At 38.4% G+C, this 18270-nt stretch overlaps 1 protein-coding gene across 2 annotated transcripts in view; it reads right to left on the reverse strand.

The window, feature by feature from the left end:
* arfgef1 (ADP-ribosylation factor guanine nucleotide-exchange factor 1 (brefeldin A-inhibited)) overlaps window positions 1–17950 on the reverse strand; it is a 46391-nt gene extending 28441 nt beyond the window's left edge. Inside the window, exon 1 of one of the 2 annotated variants that reach the window (XM_079488076.1) lies at window positions 17629–17950. In XM_079488076.1, coding sequence (XP_079344202.1) covers window positions 17629–17752 — 124 coding nt within the window. In that variant the 5' untranslated portion in view covers window positions 17753–17950. The remainder of the gene's footprint in view (window positions 1–17628) is intronic. The other variant, XM_079488077.1, reaches the window with a different exon arrangement.
* Window positions 17951–18270: the final 320 nt, after the last annotated feature.

The raw sequence follows: 18270 nt of genomic DNA on the forward strand, positions 1-18270 counted from the left end.
GCAAGTCAATGGTGCTTTTTACATTCTTCGAAATATCATCTTTTGAGTGCTGCAAAATAAATAAAGTCATACAGGTTTGAAATGACAAGAGGGTGAATAAATGATGACAGAATTTTAGTTTTTAGGTGAACTTTCTGTTAACTATCCCTTTAACTCTTTCCATAGCTTTGTGAAAATTCTGCTTTAAAGGCAGAATAGGTGATCGTGTCCGGAAACAATCAATAAGTAAAGTGGTCCAATTACATTTTTAAAATGGATATATCCTCTGTGAAAGGCGTAGGAACAGAAAAACGTTCCCCCAATTATTGCATTCGGTCCAAACCAAAGGTCATGTGTACGTTTTCAGTCAACGTATTTTGCCCATTGCGCCCCCTGTTTACGCAGACAACATGGTGATTTAAGGTCTTATCCACGTCTTTAGCACAGACAGTGCAAGATAAGTTAAGATTGTTTAAATCGCTCTTTGTGAGCACCAGCAGGGGTACATTAACTGGAAAAAAACATGTAAGACGGAGAAAGTCAATCATGAGGTTGTTCTCAATGACATCAAACATAAAAGATGGCTCCATTATTTACATCTCGCGATAAACATCCTGTTAAGTGAGCGCTACGGAACCTATTCAGCTTTAAAACCTCTTCCTCAAAAATCACTTATTACCATCGGAGTCAAGATGATGTACTAACAAGCATCAGAGTTCTCACTGCAAACTTTCCAAATGACATAAATGAGACTTTAGATTAGTCACATCAAGTTGATTCATTAGCGTACAGCCGCTTTGATCTGTTCCTCACAGGTCCGGATTTCTGACTGCAATCTGTGCTGATGTCTTAAAAGTAATTTGGTTTGAATATGTTTTTGCTGAACGAGGGCCTGTGGTCACACCAAGCAGCTGCAGTCATGAATGACTAAGTGTTGAGTACAGGAACAATGTAATACTGTAGAGAGACGATCTCTTTCCTCCCCTCGGCAGTAAACAATGACGAGTATAGAAGCATGAAGACATCTACACGCTGTGATGACAGACAGCCCTCCACCAGAAAAAACTGCCTCTGAACATAACTCAGGGAGAGATTATTGAGAACTGATGCCGAACACGGTGTAGTCCGGTGTAGACACACTGCGTCCAGTGTCGACAATATTTTTAATCATAATGCGTTTCTAATGTATTTTGTCGTGTCTTTCTGGGCGTGTCTGGTGTATTCACCTTGTTACACTATTTTTAGCATTTCTTTAATTAGCACATTGCTCTGATTAGCATATAGCTAAAATATAAAAGTATTAAATGTGTTTTGTGAGCAACCCCATACATTTATAATATAATATAACATTTTAAATATTACAATAATTTAGACCATTACAAAGAATAATCATTTTTATAAAAAAAAATCAATTTTGGTACATCCTTGGATATTATTAGTTACATTAATGACTATGGCTGCGTACGAAATTGTCTACTTCCATACTATATAGTAGGCGAAAAGAAGTCATGAATATGCCGTCATTCAACTTCCGTCTTTTCGCAAAGCAGTGTTTTATAACTTCCGTTTTGCAACAAACAAGATGTGTGTCGTCATGTGAACAGGGCCTATTGTATGTCCGAAACCTCCGTACGCAAAAAAAGATGGTCCACTACTTCCGTCGAAATCTGCGAGTGTGGATCGGATGGACACTTGATCCCATGATGCACCGAGAGCTGAGCAACGGTCAAATTTCAAAAGTCAATCAAATATAGTGGGAATCTTTAAGGTGGACGTCTGCTTTTAATGTAAAAGAGCCAATAAATGAATTTCTCGTGACTAAATTATGTTTTCATAAACGCTCATATGTAGGTTGTTGTTAATACGTCATAGTTCAAAGAGGATGCAGTATGTCCGAAATGTATTCATATTACTCCCACTTAGGGCTGCAACAACGAATCGATAAAATCGATAAAAATCGATTATTAAAAATGTTGGCAACGAATTTCATTATCGATTCGTTGTATCGCGCGACTATAACGCGCGCGACATGTTTGAGTGGCGTGAGCGTGGCGTTTCTGTTGCGTGTCAGCTCTGTGGCGGCTGGGTCGTGTTTTCTGTATCTTTGCACACCAGCACCATGCCTGACGCGGCGCTGGCGCGCTGCTGCTGCTATAGGTGACATAGAGGGAGGCCGCCGACAGACAACGGTCTTGTATTCACGACAAGTTTAAACTTTTTTCACATAACCTACACCTTCCAAAATCCGAAAAATGAGTAAGTAGGCTGTCTGTTTATTTAAATAACATTTCCAAATGTTTTGTAGCTTTATTACCTGATGTTGGACCGTCACTCAGATGACACACTAGACTACGTTGTTATTGTAGTGTGTCATATTTTTTTCCATTTTTAATCACATTGTTAAGAGCATAAAAAACAAAAATAATTCAGTCACCAATACATTTTGGGGTTTAATACGAACCACAATTCGTATTAAGATGATTCTCAGATATGTTATTAAAGATGTAACGTAATCAATTGATGTTACTTTATGCAATATGTGTTTCAGATGGACATACATTAATATTCCCATTCAATGCAATGTATCTTTTCATTGGATATAGCCTAAGCATTTTCTTGGAGGAAGATTTTATGGAAAAAAGTAGTTAATTGGAGTATTCATTTGCAACATTTTAGTAATAATATCTCATACTTAATAGGAATATTAATGTATAATTTATTTCAATATTCACTTGTTGTTTCTCCAAAAATGCATTATAAACATGATTTAAGTCCTGATGTTTTCTACAGTGGACATGTAAACCCCGTAACGTGTAGATGTTGGTTTAATGAAATTCAATTTGAAAATACGTTCAAATAAATGATGATTAGCTTTCAAACATCAAAATGGCATTCATTAATATGTATTCGTGTACAAAATTACATATAAACATCTTTTCCTATTCTATTTTGCCTGGAAACGCTTCCAACACACGCTTGCGTGTCTCGTGAAAAATAGGCGTCGATTCAATTCCTAGCATGCACGCGTTTTCCGTGCGGCTCGTCTCACGCAGGCAGTGTGCAAGCTCTAACCTGTTAACATGGGAGCCGATTTAAAAACGGTCACGCCAGGCTTCTGAGACGCTCACGCCACGCATCTAGTGTGTCACAGGACTAAAAAAAGTTGATCACGCCGCGCAGCATAGCGGAGAAAAAATAAATTAAAAAAGCAGAGCGGAGGTAGAGGAAAGACCATCAGAGAGACCCGAAAAAATTCCAGAAAAAAATATGTTTTGCAATGTCAGTTCTATTTTTCAATAAAGGGTTGAAAATGAATGCTTTTAAAAATTTGTATCCGATTCATCGATTAATCGAACAAATAATCGACAGATTAATCGATTATTAAAATAATCGTTAGTTGCAGCTCTACTCCCACTCATACTATATAATAACGTACTGTTTTAACGGCAGATAGGTAGGTACAGCCTTCCTGAGGCTCAGTTGTTAGAGCATAACATGCGTAAATGTACTTATTCAAATTCAGTACGTCCTTGCGGTTTCCGACACAGCCAATGATTCATGAATAACATGACGATATTAAAGCAATATTTTACACAAGATATTTAATATTCATAATTGATTCCCTCAACACAGACAGCATTTTAATATAAATGCATTTGTGTTAAGCTGAAAAAATAAAGTCCCAAGACATTAACATTTTTGCACAATCCATTTCTGGTTTTACATGTAGCCACGCATTCACTGCGGTGGAGGATGTAGATCAGTTCAATCAGTGTTAGCTGTAGACCCTCCCTGAATAAACATGGAAACCATAGCAACATGTGCCATGTTACTTGAATTTTCAACACAATATCCTTGGTTTAGATTTGTCTTCATCTATTGCATTGGGTCCATTCAGCGCATTTATTTTTCTAATCTTCACAGAGAGCTGTGAACCGACCTTGAAAAGCTCCAGGCTTGAACAAACAAACAGCCTCCACATCAAAGCTGAAACGTCAGAGAAATGTTACAGGGAAGCATCCCATCTATAGGTTTCACAGAAATCCAGGGCTGTTTGCAGGGATGTGGCAATAGTCTAAACTCCATGTTGTTAATAATTGTATTTTTAGCGGTAATACATGAGCAACATATTCATCATTTTAGAAATCAAATAATTCATCAAGGCAACACAATGATCGAAAAACAACACGATAGATAATGTAATATAATGGTCATGTGGAACTCAGAATGCAACCAGGTACACATGAATTCTCTACACAAAAAGCTTTTATCCGAATCCTTTATTTCAAACACTGAAGCACAGATTGAAGTGACCTGGTAAAATGTCTTCAATGGCACAGCAGTGATTGGACTGGTAGACTAGGAATTTGGCACTTTGACATCCAGGGTCACGCTTGTAACCAGCCCTCCATCACTGGAATGAAATGACTCTTCCTTCCTACACATCCCACAAACCTGACAAGTACCACCAAACACGATCTCAATGTATCTCACACTGATGCACTCTAACAGTTGGCGCCATTGCACTGCTGTAATGTTGCCAGTGCAAACACTTCTTGAGCCGACAGTTGGCACAACATGTTATGACACCGCATAAATACGTTTCTATCAGTTATAATGAGTTTCAAAGGAATCATATAAAACGTGACAGGGTCACACGGCACTCATGATATCGGAGAGTGCCACACAGCACACATGATCTCCAACACAAAGCGTGATAAATAAACACACCCAGTTTCTTTTTTCTAAATCAGAAGAACCGTTATTGAACCCAAATGACTACCAATTCAACTATTTTTGGAGGTTTAATTGTTTTCCTTAATTTAAAACAATACAAAACTAAATGAATTATTTACCTACAATTATGGTTACTGTCACGGTTATGGACAGAACACAAGACATTAATGTGATTAACGTAAACATTAAAAATGAATAAAATTAACTTCATTTGACCAATAAAATAAAAGATATATATTGCTAATATTCAACACCAATATGCACAGTTTTCCTGTTTAAATAAACAGCATTCAAATAGAATACTATGGTTTAATGAAATGAAATACATAATGTATATGGTGAATGAGAGGGACAAGGTTGTTGACCCACATTAGGACATGGTTCCCCAAGTCCCCTCTATTATTCGACGGGGCCTCTATCCCTTCAGTGAACATCAGGTCTGGGACACACAGCATTCCACACCACCTAGGAAAAAAAACTGCATTCATCTGCCTATGAATGAGAGCGAATGTGTTTGAGAGGGAGAGATAATGATGTCATATGCACTATATCCATGACATTAACCTGTAAAAATATGGAGCTTTGCCTCACCTCTATACACACCTCTTGTTACTTAAACACTTCTAGACATCACGAAATAAAATTAAACTTTACTGTTACATGCCCAAGAAAAAATTTGATTTCAAGATGCCAGGCAGTGGTCACCTGGGTGTTGCTGTGCATTTGCTTGGACTTCTAGGTCGTTTTGAAACCAGACAGTTTAAAAAAGCCAATCTCTCCATGACATTCTGTTCCATAGATATGGCTTTGCTTTCTCGTTCACTTTAAAGGTCTTTCGTCTTTTATCATCTGCCAAATCTGATGAATGTAACAGTCCACAAAAGTTCACGGCAAAGTTACTTACTGGCGTTTACAAGGTCAAGTCACCCCCTCTGAAAACTGATACGTACCGTCAACACAAAGCACTTAGTGTTTGTGTCTGAGCCGTAGCAGAAATCAAACTCTTTCTGATTCACATTATCCTGCTTATGTGGGCCTCAACACAGGAATGCTGGCTTTGATCCACTACCACCATTATCCAAATCAAAGAAATGTCCTTATCATCATGGCCACACGTTCAGGTAACACAAAGTTTTATATTTGAGGTATTTGTACCACAAACTGAATAGAACAGTTAAGGGCAGCAGATCTCAAACTGTGGTATGCATACCTCGAGTGGCACTTGAAGAGACTCTGGTGGTACGTGACACCACAGAAAATGAAAAACTCTATATATTACTTTAAATTTAGTGTTATAAATACGGAATAGATCTCAGCCTATGTGCAATTGTAAAATAGCATGAATTATAGTTTATTTATCATCGGTCGATGCAAACAGGCACTTGTGAGTCCCTCACCCTCCACCTTCCGACGAGATGCATGCAAAATAAGTTTCTTAAGTGTTTCTGCACTTGAACCGCTGTTTAAAGCTGTTGTTATTGCTGCAAAGTGCTAATTCAACACGCGTCTGCACTTACTCGAAGTGTTAAGATAAAGATTCTCAGCTCTACTATTAATTTGAGTGTTTATTCATATGATTTTCTATGGCAGTCATTAGGTGGTACTTGATCTGAAAGTTTGAGAACCACTGGTTTAGGGGAAACAGAAAATGAGCGCAACCTCGGGTAACCTAGTTTAAGCTTACAGACGTTTACGAGTTTAAGCTTACAGAAATAGATCTGCTTGCAAAGAAAACATACTAAAATGAAGACTAATATGATAAGAATTATTCATCCAGATTTTGATGTATGTTTTGAGGTGCTGTTGGTGGCTTGAAGATAATCGTGCACTGGGGACGAGGCACGACATTTGAGATGAAAGTGATGAAATAACAAGTACCATCATCTTAACAGCACAGAGATGTGATTCACACCAATCAGAGGACTAACAGAAGTACAACTAATGTAAACCAAGCTTGAAACCAAAAACGGATGCAGTTGGGCCTTAGAACGCAATGTTCAGCATATTCCAAAGTGTTGAGGGTTTATGGTTCGTATGAAAAGGAAATGATGGGGAAAAGAACAGAAAACAACCAGAAATGTACCCCCTCATGTGAAAACCATGAAATTACATATGTAGATAGAACGCGTGCCCTGCAACTGCTAGGCCAGGGGTCCAACATGAAAGAAAACCGTCGCTGTAACTACAATAAATGAATCTGTGAGAACATTTTATAACTATAGAATTGATTCACATATTAAATCTGTAAAATAATATTTGCATGATTCTTGTGTTATAAAACTAAGAGGAATTCACAGGTGTTTTTCCATATAGGCCATGACGGTACAAATGCTTCAACTGAATTCAAGTTACACTTCTAATCGTTTAGAGTAAGAAATGTCTTCCACAAAACAGAACACTGATGCTGATTCGCAAATAAAAGCAGAAAATAATACTTCTGCTAACATTTGTCAACATTAAGGCTGCAATCTATAATTGTTGGCACATTTATTGTGACATGACTGGAGGAAGTGAGGAATATTTTAAAAACATAGGAAAAGGCACCTAGATAACAATAAAATGGGTTATAACGTTTTTGAATTAATAAATATGTTATATTAATATAAAATAATATATTATTAACAGTATGTTTAAAAAGAATTGTTGTCACACCATATGACACATGTAGTACTGTATATTTGTCCACTGCCCACTTGCATGTGCTCAATAACAGATTTTTTTTGAAAAAAGAAATACAGATTTCAACTTAAAAAAATCTATATTCTGTACAGGAATGATGATCCAGGGAAAACATTCAAATTACATCACATGACGTAGACGTCAAACATATCCGTGTTACACCTGAGACCATATCGGCTCTGGAGGTGTCAGTCGCAACTCTAATGAAGCAGAAATAGCTTCACTTTCACTCGCGGCTGTGGGAGGTCTGCCGAACGAATGCGGCGACATGTCGCCCCGTACAGCTGCTTCGCAGGGAGTTTAACTCTGCAGGACGACTAAAAGCCAGGACTGTTGACAGTCTCCCCCTCTTCGGCAAATTGCAGACGAGCTCTGTAATTACATATTTCTCAATCTCGACTCCGAACGTTGAGCCCTAAATATGAAGCCCCGCACCATGCGGTCGCTGAACGACACTGGGACACCTGGGGCAAGCAACTCAGGGCGTGTAATATCTTCAGCCAATTCAGTATCCGGCCACAGGGAGACGTTTGTTCCATTAATTAGGCAAAAAGCTACAGCGGAGTGAATTGTGGTGTGTCTTGTGGTAAACACACATGCTGCAGCGTCAGGGAAAGATAAACAGTCCTACGGGAGCTCGCCAGTGTGATCAGCACCAAGGCAACATGCGTACGCTAATGCAATAGCAAGAACTGCAGTCAACCATAAAAAACTAACTGCAACCGTCGCCAGAATGCTTGTGAATTAAGTCCAACTGGACATAGAAAGGTTTCAGATGTTGATAAGAAGTTAATTGAGATATTCCTCACTTCCTCCAGTCATTTCTGTCTTGAGAGGACTTGTACGGGCCAAAACAGAGCAAAGCTTCTTTCATGAGACCATCTGGGTGTAAATCCCTCCAGGCTACTGGAAAACTCTAATCTGCTGCCCACCTTCGGCTTCTTTTGCATGGGGGTTTTAAGAATTCAACTCATTTTTATTTCCATAATTTTTTGTTTTCACTTTTTGTTGTTATTTTAACGTGCATACTTTATGTTTCCATGTTTGTTTGTAAAACTTGTTACAGCATTACAAATCTGCACACGATGACACAGTACACTTAAAATATTATAAACACAACTTAATTTCAAATTTAGATTAATTATATTTAGCAGATGCTTTTATCCAGCCAGTGCAGCATCTAACATTGTTGGTGTCACCAACAAGCACAATCTTCAAAGCTGTGTTTACATTATTTACTTGAGTATTATTTAGATTACTTAACAATATGGAGGACCGCATCAGTGAAACATAGGACGAAATAGGTTGTTTTAACTTTTTCAAATGAATCATTTCAGTGAATTACTATTTTATGGTATATATGTGTTGTGAACTTTTACTCATCGACTAATAATGATCGATACGCTAAACACAACCCTATTTACAAGTAGAAATAGAGTTGTAGATAGGGTGCCATAAAGAACATTTATACCTTTTTGTATAAATATCAAAGGTAAATAAATCTGACAAGCTGTCAAATTCACGACAACACAGACTACTGTGGCACGTGCTAACAGAATTAAGTTATGTATAAATGTTTTAAAAACCAGAGACATTTAACTGTAAATTGTAACCACCATTGCTCTACTTTAGTATCTCCTGGTGCATTTATGGATCTAGTTTTCAGACAACAAGTAAACCAGAGAACAACTAAGCATGCCAACGTTTGCAAAGATCAAACAACCAGAGCCTCCAAACCCAACATCACTGTTTGTTACTGCTGGTTCCTGAGAGCGGAACATCTTTTCCGTCATTCCCACGGATGCATTACCATTTCAAAGCACAGACATCCACACTGCGCTGGCACACTTGACAACCAGGAGAAATTGAAACGATCTCTTGCCTTACAAACCCAGTCATTTTTCTTTGCCTCCCTGGTTAGTATTTGTAAAATTAATAAATGTGGCAGACCACAGGAGTTAGACATCATTAGTTCTTATAGGGAGGCGTCTTCACCTTACCAAACAAGTGTTATCACATATTTCATGGGGGTACTTTTTATTAATTTACTATAAATATAAAATGAATTCTAAGTAAGATATTTTACTTCATACATAGTACCTCCTAGAGCAACTTTACATATCTCGGATACTGAAAGAACGTGCTATTTCAAGCATGACACTTGAAATTCTTTACACTGTTTAAACAACAACGTGTTTCGGAAAGTTTTTTGGTATGGATCCCTGTTTCGTAACGGGTTATATTCCATTTACTGGTCAATTCTCCCGGAAAAGCCCACCCACAGTAAGGAGAAAGAAATAGCCCGCCCATGTGCCAACTCACGAGCAATAGGAAGACCCACTTATCAAGATTGGCTGCACTGCGTCAAGATTGGCTGCGCTGTGGGCCTGCAGATGCAGCTTGTTACTATTGCAATAGTGAGAGAAGCTGAGGTGTGTTTGTCTATTCACGCCATTTCAGTGATGAATGTTATATAAAACGTCTATATAACACTGGGTTAGGAGATCGTTTAAAACTGCTAGATGGCACGGTCCCGGTGCTAAAAGATGACGGACATCAACTGCACGTGGTAAGTCAAACTGTGTTATGTCTGCGTTTTGTTGGAAATCGGGCGCGTAGGTATATAATTTAAAAAACATTAAGGGATTATTGCAATGATGTATTGTGTGCTCGTGCTGAATTCAATCTGGATTTTTTTCAACCCTTCATGCAAAGACAGCCCTGATTTCTCTGGCACTGGCTCCTTCATAATATTGCCATTGCAGCCTTCTGTTGGTCCGTGGAAGGAAAACAACATCATAGACACATTTGCATAATGTATCTATTTAGCCCACAGATGAGATATCAAGCATCCACCCACCAATTCCACAAACACAGACTCTTGGATGCACCAGAGCCCCAGTGAAAGGGGAGGACCAGGATGGTCTTTACACCCGCTGAGATAAACACCCGGCTGGGCTTCTTCTGTGCTTGAAGAGGGTGCACTAGACCATCTGACAGTGGAATTGTGTGGGAGATAAAGAAAATACCCAGCTGTAATTACATTTGAGGCCTGCAGGAAATGCTGGGAAGGTTGTCCAGACAACGCAACATGTGGGGCAGGAGGGTGGACCTGGTGTAGCCATGCCAACTAATCACCCCAAAGCTGACAACAAGACGACAGCCACCGATCTGACTGGATACTAAATGACTGCATTTGGAATTCAATGTCTGAAAAAGACAATGTGGTTTTTGCATTTTTATTTTGAAAATCAATGAAACATGTTTATTTCCACAGCAGGAGTGGCAATTCACCACAATAGCAGTAAAAATTAATCACCACACGAGTCTCAAAACAACTGTGGTCTGTGCGATGACAATATTTTTCTGCTGTCTTGTGTTTAACATCTCTAATCTTCCTCTAAGGTTGGGATGGTTAAGTTTGATAAAAAGGTTTATGTGAATCTGATCTGTATTTTTGATCATTTTAGCTGCGTCACTTTAAATATTACTGATAGTGGCTTAGCTGATACAGTGTGTAAAATAAACCCCTCCAAGAGAAACTTCTTTCAATTGCTCCCCTTTAGGGTACCTCAAACAATTCAAAAGTAATGCATTATCGTATACCGTCCCTCGCATCCTCATTTAAACTCTTAAGACCTTATTTCTTCAATGGGAAACAAAAAGAGATGTCAGGCACACACATTTTACAGACTGACAGCATCCAATCGCCAAACCATTTACTTTCATTGTAAGGAGAAAAAAACCTTCTAAAAATATTTCTCATTGTGTTCCAAAGAAAAAATAAAGTCAGGCGGATTTGGACACAAGTACATGACCACAACATGTCAAGTAAAAAAACTATCCCTTCTCTAGGGAGATACAAAATACATATATTCATCATAACCAACTACTCTTCTGTGACTGCTCGATGACGTCAAAAACACACAGAAGTGTTTTATGGTCAATCTGTATTGTCTCTCATTATCTTGTGGCAGAATTATGATTAATTCAGCACCTGTCAGACACAGAATAGCGCTACTGAAAGACGGTGCATTATTTACAAAGGCCAGTAATGAAATGCAGTATTTGGTGTCAGATCTAAGCAGCACAAACTTTCATCCAAAACCTGATCTTTTACATGAAATAGTAGGGTGCATGTATTCATACCGAACCATCACGGGCAACATTCCAAATATAGTCATTATTTCTATACCCTACTCTTTCGAAGGGCGGAGCCCTTGGAGTTTAGACTTTGGAGTGAACAGGGCATTTGCGTGCCATTATGTAAAAGTTTGGAATGCACTTGGCAAAAGAAGCGACGCAATTTCCCCATTATCTTCTCCTGGCATGTTCCCGTGAAAAGGAAGCATTGTGTCCATCAGCAGATTGTTTGCAAATAAACAATACATTTTATATTTTGAAAAGTTTTATAGATATTACAGTTTATATATTATATAGCATATTTACATTTATTTCATTTTGAATTTCCCCTGTGACGGTTTGGTACGAATATGCGTACCGTTACACCCCAATTTCGTTTTTAATGTACGGTCTTGTTTGCATGATGGCAGAAGGTGTGGGGAATTAAAAATAGATTCAGAAACAGTAAAATAAAGAGGTTTTGCTCTTTAAAATGCTTAAAAATCTGAAACAAATATACAGATTTGTGTTAGGTATAGTCAAACTTTATTCTCTTCTCTAAGCTCCACGTCAAAAATTCCTTCGTGTTTTTCGGCCATTATAAAAAACTTTATGATGAATAGCACAGGTGTCGACAGGACTCGGAACCGCCTGAAGTGTTAGAAGGATGTGAGTAATAAATGATCACTCTGAAGCTAAATAAAACATGCTGATATTCGAGCTTACTGGTTCCTCTGAGTTTCTTTGCAGGTCTCGGGAAAGCATTACAAGTATACTGCCGTATCAGAAGTCCAATGAATCACAATTAGCCTGTTTGATATCCAGTACATCCAAACATTTGCATTTTTGTAATATTTAGCAAAAATGCAACAAGCTCCCCACCAGCAGCCAGAGCCCCTGGAGCCGGGGTATGAAATGAATGTTTTGCCACATTTGTCAAAGGCAGGTGAATTGAAAATCAGCACAGCATCTACATTACCAAGACTCTCATCACAGACACCAACTGACCTCTCGCCAAGCCTCTCCCCTCAAACACAGATAAGCATAGTATCAGTTGCACAGGGACCTGAATTTGGACCACTTGAGCCTTCAGCACCATAGAGAAGCATTGTAAAATCCAAAGCTCTCCTCGTTTTTACGGTGTTTATGCTACAAATATGGTAAAACGCTGTGCCGGGGGACTTGTAACACTGATTCCAGGTATCCGGAGAGGATTGAGAATGGAAATCCTTTTATACCATTTGCTTAACCTAACCGTGCTTAAAATGTCACGTTATTAAAGGCTCCGTTACACCACGTGTTTCTGTTGTACGGAATGGAAAATGTTTCAACTTATTAACCTACTAACGTAAATAGTTAACTGTTCTCATGTCGAGCTCTTTCTGGGTCAAAAACAAACAAACGAAGGTCTACATGTCAGTGCCTCTCCATATTAAACTGATCTAATGTAAATTAATTTAATGTTACCCTGCAGTATACGAACAGTATTGACACTTGAGATCATGGCGACCGGCTTCTCCCACTCGCATTGTGATCTGTAAACCCTTGCTTACAAATTAATCGTATTATTTACCATATTTCTTGTAAAATCTTTTATATATGCCTGTCCCACTAGAATGCTTCCCGAGGAGAATGTGTGCAAAATGTGTGAAAAAACTGGGACAAGGCTTTCACACTAAAAGCTCTCTTTGTTAGACATTAGCAAACTCCGTGTGTTTGTCCGAGTTAGCGACAGTATCTAAGGGGGGCGGGGCTTAGCGATAGGTCAATTGTGATTTCGTTCCTACAATGTTTACCGGTGAAAACTACAACATTGGAAAATGATTTTTGCAAACAAATTGCGATTGATTTAGAGTATAGATTCTACTGTTACAGTTTATTGCTGTCTTTTCACTTATTGCGGTAGTAGCAGTTAAAATAAATGATACAATGAATGCAAAATGGGGAGTAGAGCATTCTTGTCTCATGCTTTATTAACCCACTTAACAACAACAACACAAAAACATGTGATCCAATATAGTATTTTAAATATACATTTAAAAACAAATTGCACTTGAAGGTCCGGTCAGACCCTTTACATTAAAGAGATTTTGTGCAGTCTCCAATCCATATCATACGAAACGAATCTACGATAGCCACTATAGGAGCAGAATCAAGTGACAGCGACAGCTCAAAACCCTCCTCAAAAAGATCCAGACTTTTGTTAAGGTCTGTCATATGCATTAAGATGTTCGGACTTTGCCCCGGGCTTTCATCTACTCTGTTTGAATGTATGGTTTTCCTAAAAAAAGATGAATGATGACTTGCTTTACCTGCTCTGCGAGTTTTTATTGTTCTTAAGGAACAAGAAAATCTCCTCAAGTCTTGGCTGTCATTACGTAATCCACTTTTATGACCATGGCTGCCCAATATATGTTTTTTTATGTCAAAGCCCCATTACAGCCAGTATGTCAGCTGGCCTAGCAGTCAACTATAGACACTTTGAAGGGATGCAGGTAGGTGGGCTTGTCTAATAAAACTACAGCCAATATATAAGTTAAAATGAGAGAAATTCAATGCTCCTCAATTGTGTGTAGTCAGCAAATCAATCCCGAATACTCGAAATCTGGCCCAGTTCTTCATGACAAAATGAGTGCGCTCTTACTCCGATTATGCCTAATAAGCTGATAACAAGTAAGTTCATGTAGACACGTAAAATGATTTTCTTTTATCAGTGAAAGGTCATAAACGGTGTAAGCAAAACCGGCTCTGCAGAAGTAGTGTTTTGCCCATTACTCCGATTTTGTGTTGCATGTAAACGCCTTAAACAAAACTGGGAGAAAACTGTTAATGCTTGCATGTCTGATAGTGTGCAAAAGGAAAAGTCTCAGACGGAAGTAATGGTAAAATCATGCATAAAAGTCTGCTCTCGAATCATGCAGTTGATGTAGAAACAGCAAATTGAAAAACTTTTGTTGCATTTGCAGGTACTCCGGACATGGACCATAAAATGGGTATTAGGGCTGTCACAATTATTAAAAAAGCGTTTCATCGCAATTATTTCAGATAACCGCAATTAATGTGAATCCTTAGAAAACAAAGGTGATCTGCAGTATCAGCTGCATTTTACATCCACCGTCCTTGATCTGCACTCACTGTTACATTCAATTGACATTTCTCCATCATTTCAGATGTATTAGCTTTGCATTTTTTGTTGTTGATTTGTTTTTTTCCATACTCGCTGCATCTAAACAGCAAGACCTTAATATCGAACTATATTTTATATCTATTCTATATTTAACTAAAATTTTTCACATTTCTAAAGTATATATTTTCTTCATTTAATAAATTAATTGTCATCTATAGTTATATTGTCAAAGCCTTAGCGCAGACAATTAATCACCATAATCGCAATTATTTAATAGACAATTAATCGTCAGCCAAATTTCATAATCGTGATAGCTATTGGATGGCCATGGAGAATATTTACAAATTTGATCATCATGAAATACCATTTACATGAGGAGGAGGATCACATTTACTACCAGATGGTCACTAGGTTGCACAAAACTGAACCCAAACCCCAAAGTATAGCTATAAATGTATTGTCTTGACTGAGTCTGATTTCATAGTTATTCAGTCTGTGTTTGTCATTGCCTGTGTGACTTTAATTAATCCTACCCTGACTTTTTTTTAAAACAATAGGTGAGTTGTTCCGGCAAAACTGAAGACTAAGCGCCGCTCTTGCACCGCATCTGTTGTCTTACTAATGTATACTGCATTCGTCCATCAGAACGACTTTTTCTACCGTCCAAACATCCCTGAGAAATTAATTTAAGACCCACGACTCCCACCCTACAGCTTTTCTCATTTAACATCCAGTCACAGTATGAAAGTTAAATGGTGTTGCCAAATTGAATTCAAGCTGACCTTAAAGTATATGTCAAACAGCAGACTATTAAAAACTCCAAAGCTCAACACAAAACAGTTTGCTTGCTATATCTGCAGAGAAAAAACTTTTCCTCCCATAGCATAGACCCATTTCCATTGATTTCTCCCTGATATGTCCTGCAATTCCAAACAGTAAGTCAATTGTTTAGTAAAATACCATTACTTTTAGACAATAGAGTTACTTTCTACATCAATGGCCGGCATTGGTCGCACACAGAATTGGGAAGTGACAGACCAGGATCGTGGAGAAAGCTAAAATTTGGGATTAAGTTAGAGGAGTTTTTTTAACAGAGGCTTTTGACCTCCTTCGATGACACAAATGTACTGTGATCTGGCAATTACAACACGATTTCTCAGTTTACTGACAGGTGCTGTCATAACTGTGCCATCAAAGCTAAAAGACGTATCCTGCACTGTGGAACAGAAAACCTCTAAAATGCAACCTTATTCCCAACAGCTCTGTGAACAAGGGGTACAGGCATAAATAAACAACTGCATTGACCTGGTTAAACAACACAATTCTTACGTAACAATTATTGTCTTTTGATATTTAGAAGTTAACCTTTCAAATCTTTAAAATGTGACAGGTGATGAATCCAGTCCTTTAGCATCAACATTAACCTGATAATTTTTTAAATATATTTAAAGGAGTCAAAGACCAAAGGTGCAAGGATAACGCCTGTGTGTAGAACCTTTTGTGATGTATAAACACTGCTTACTAGACATTATCTAAATGATTCACCAACATGCACACTGAGAAGCCGTCCTAACTTCACTGTGTTTGCTAAGTGACATCAAAAACTTCTACATGCACCCATGTCATAATATCTCCTTTGGTGTATGCATACATAAAGACTAAATTGATCTGAATAGAAAAGATGCTGTTATGTGTCACAAGCAAAAGCAACCAAAGAAACACTGCATGCACGGTGCACGCGAGTCAGAAAGCTTGGAAGCCTTTTCTTTCTTCCCCTTTAAATAATGCACTGTAATCCATCTACCACCACGCATGAATTATTGACCATTGTTAATGAGAAATGCATGACAGAGACGTTCACCTTATCCCAAACAAGCCCTTTTAAACAGACACGGCCCCTATCCTGACCACGGCACTTCCGTTACGCCCATCGCAGCGTCGAGGATTCCGAATCAAATGAGACAATCGGTTCGTTCGGACAGTTCGTTCCCGAACATGTTTAAAACAAATTCACGACTTAAAAATGGTTAAAAGCGTTTGTCGTCAACTAAGCATTTAGTCAAACACTGCACCAGAATGTACGGTTAAAGTCATATACTGTTCTTCCTTAATATATTCTTTATTTACATACCCTTTGCGGATCTGTTCAAACGAATCATTTGAAAGAATCGAACAATTCATCAATATATAGCGACCGCAACGGATTGTAGATCGTTTCTACATAATCTAATACTGTTTAATCTCCACTAACGTATAAACCCGTTTGATTTAAACGCAAATACGTGTATACCGCGATAACAACGATGCCAACAAGAACACACACCTGCGTTCTTCTCCATCTTGCCCAGTCATTGTTGTTATGGGGCAAACTGAGGATAACGCGACCACATTTCTGCACAAACAAAAACGATAAGACAGCGAAGTTGTGCGGTGCAGTGTAGGTTCACTCGTTTAGACAACAATTAATAAAAACAATTGTTAGTCATTCGCATTAATATGACAGGTGGGGTCTTCGCACTTATCGACGAAAAAATATCGCGACCCGTTTCGGAACACACAAGGCTTCTCAACGCGCTATAATATATAACACAAGACCATCTTTAATAGTTTATTATAAGAAAGTTAAGTCTGTGCTGAGCCCCATGCTGAGGCTGTGCGCTTTGGCTGTGCTCCTGCCAAAGAGGACAAACTCGCCCTGTCAGTTCCTGCTTCCCCTAACCTGTATATTCATCACTCGTGCACGAACAAAATAAGATTTATTCAACATAAACAGCGCATGGTTGTCGATATTTAATACAGAATGAGCGAGGACGGGCTCAGATCGTGGCGTGTTTCAGGTAAAAGGAAAATAACTTCCGCAATGCTGCTGGCTTCATGCGCCTCTTCTTAAGTACTCAGTGTCTAAACAGGCAGGATTGAAACCACACATGCAGATCCAAAATACCTTTTCAAAACTGCGATCAATGCATCCAAATGATACTGACCTAGTGCCACCTCACAGGCTTTGCGCAGCTGCGAATGATGAGCCTTTTTCACCTCCTTGTCGGCCAAGATCTTTTCCAAAGCTCTGGTTAAAAACATGTTTTTCGTCTTTTTGCCTTCATACATGACTCGTTGCGACGGGGCGAGGAGGACCTGTCCCAATGGCGGTTCGATCTGCGATTATTAGATATTCCCGTGTAATTGTTTTTCTCCGCTGAATGGTTCCCTCAATAGAGAAACATAAATAAAGCCAGAAGGTGGGGTAAATCCCTCAGTTTTCCATCAGCGACCTGCTGCCTGCGCCATGTTGGAAGGAAATGACGTAACGCACGTAGAAACGGCCGCAGTGAGGCGGAATGAGAGAGTGAGAGTATAATAAAAACTATTAAAGTACACATTTAAGCAATTAAGTAAATAACTTTATATTATACACAGAATACATCTATAATAAAATATATTTTAAAAAAAATATTTCTGTGACAAGTTGCTCAATAATACATTAAATACAATGAATAGGTAATGCACATGCCCACACAGTTTGGATCCACGTTTTCCTGAAACGTTACGTACGTTTGCGTTTAACAGTGTTTGAATTATTTTGTCCTGTCATTTTAAGTTTTATTAGTAATTAATTTGTTTTCTTG

The sequence above is a fragment of the Barbatula barbatula genome, assembly GCF_947034865.1.
Source record: "Barbatula barbatula genome assembly, chromosome: 23".
NCBI classification, from domain to species: Eukaryota; Metazoa; Chordata; class Actinopteri; order Cypriniformes; family Nemacheilidae; genus Barbatula; species Barbatula barbatula.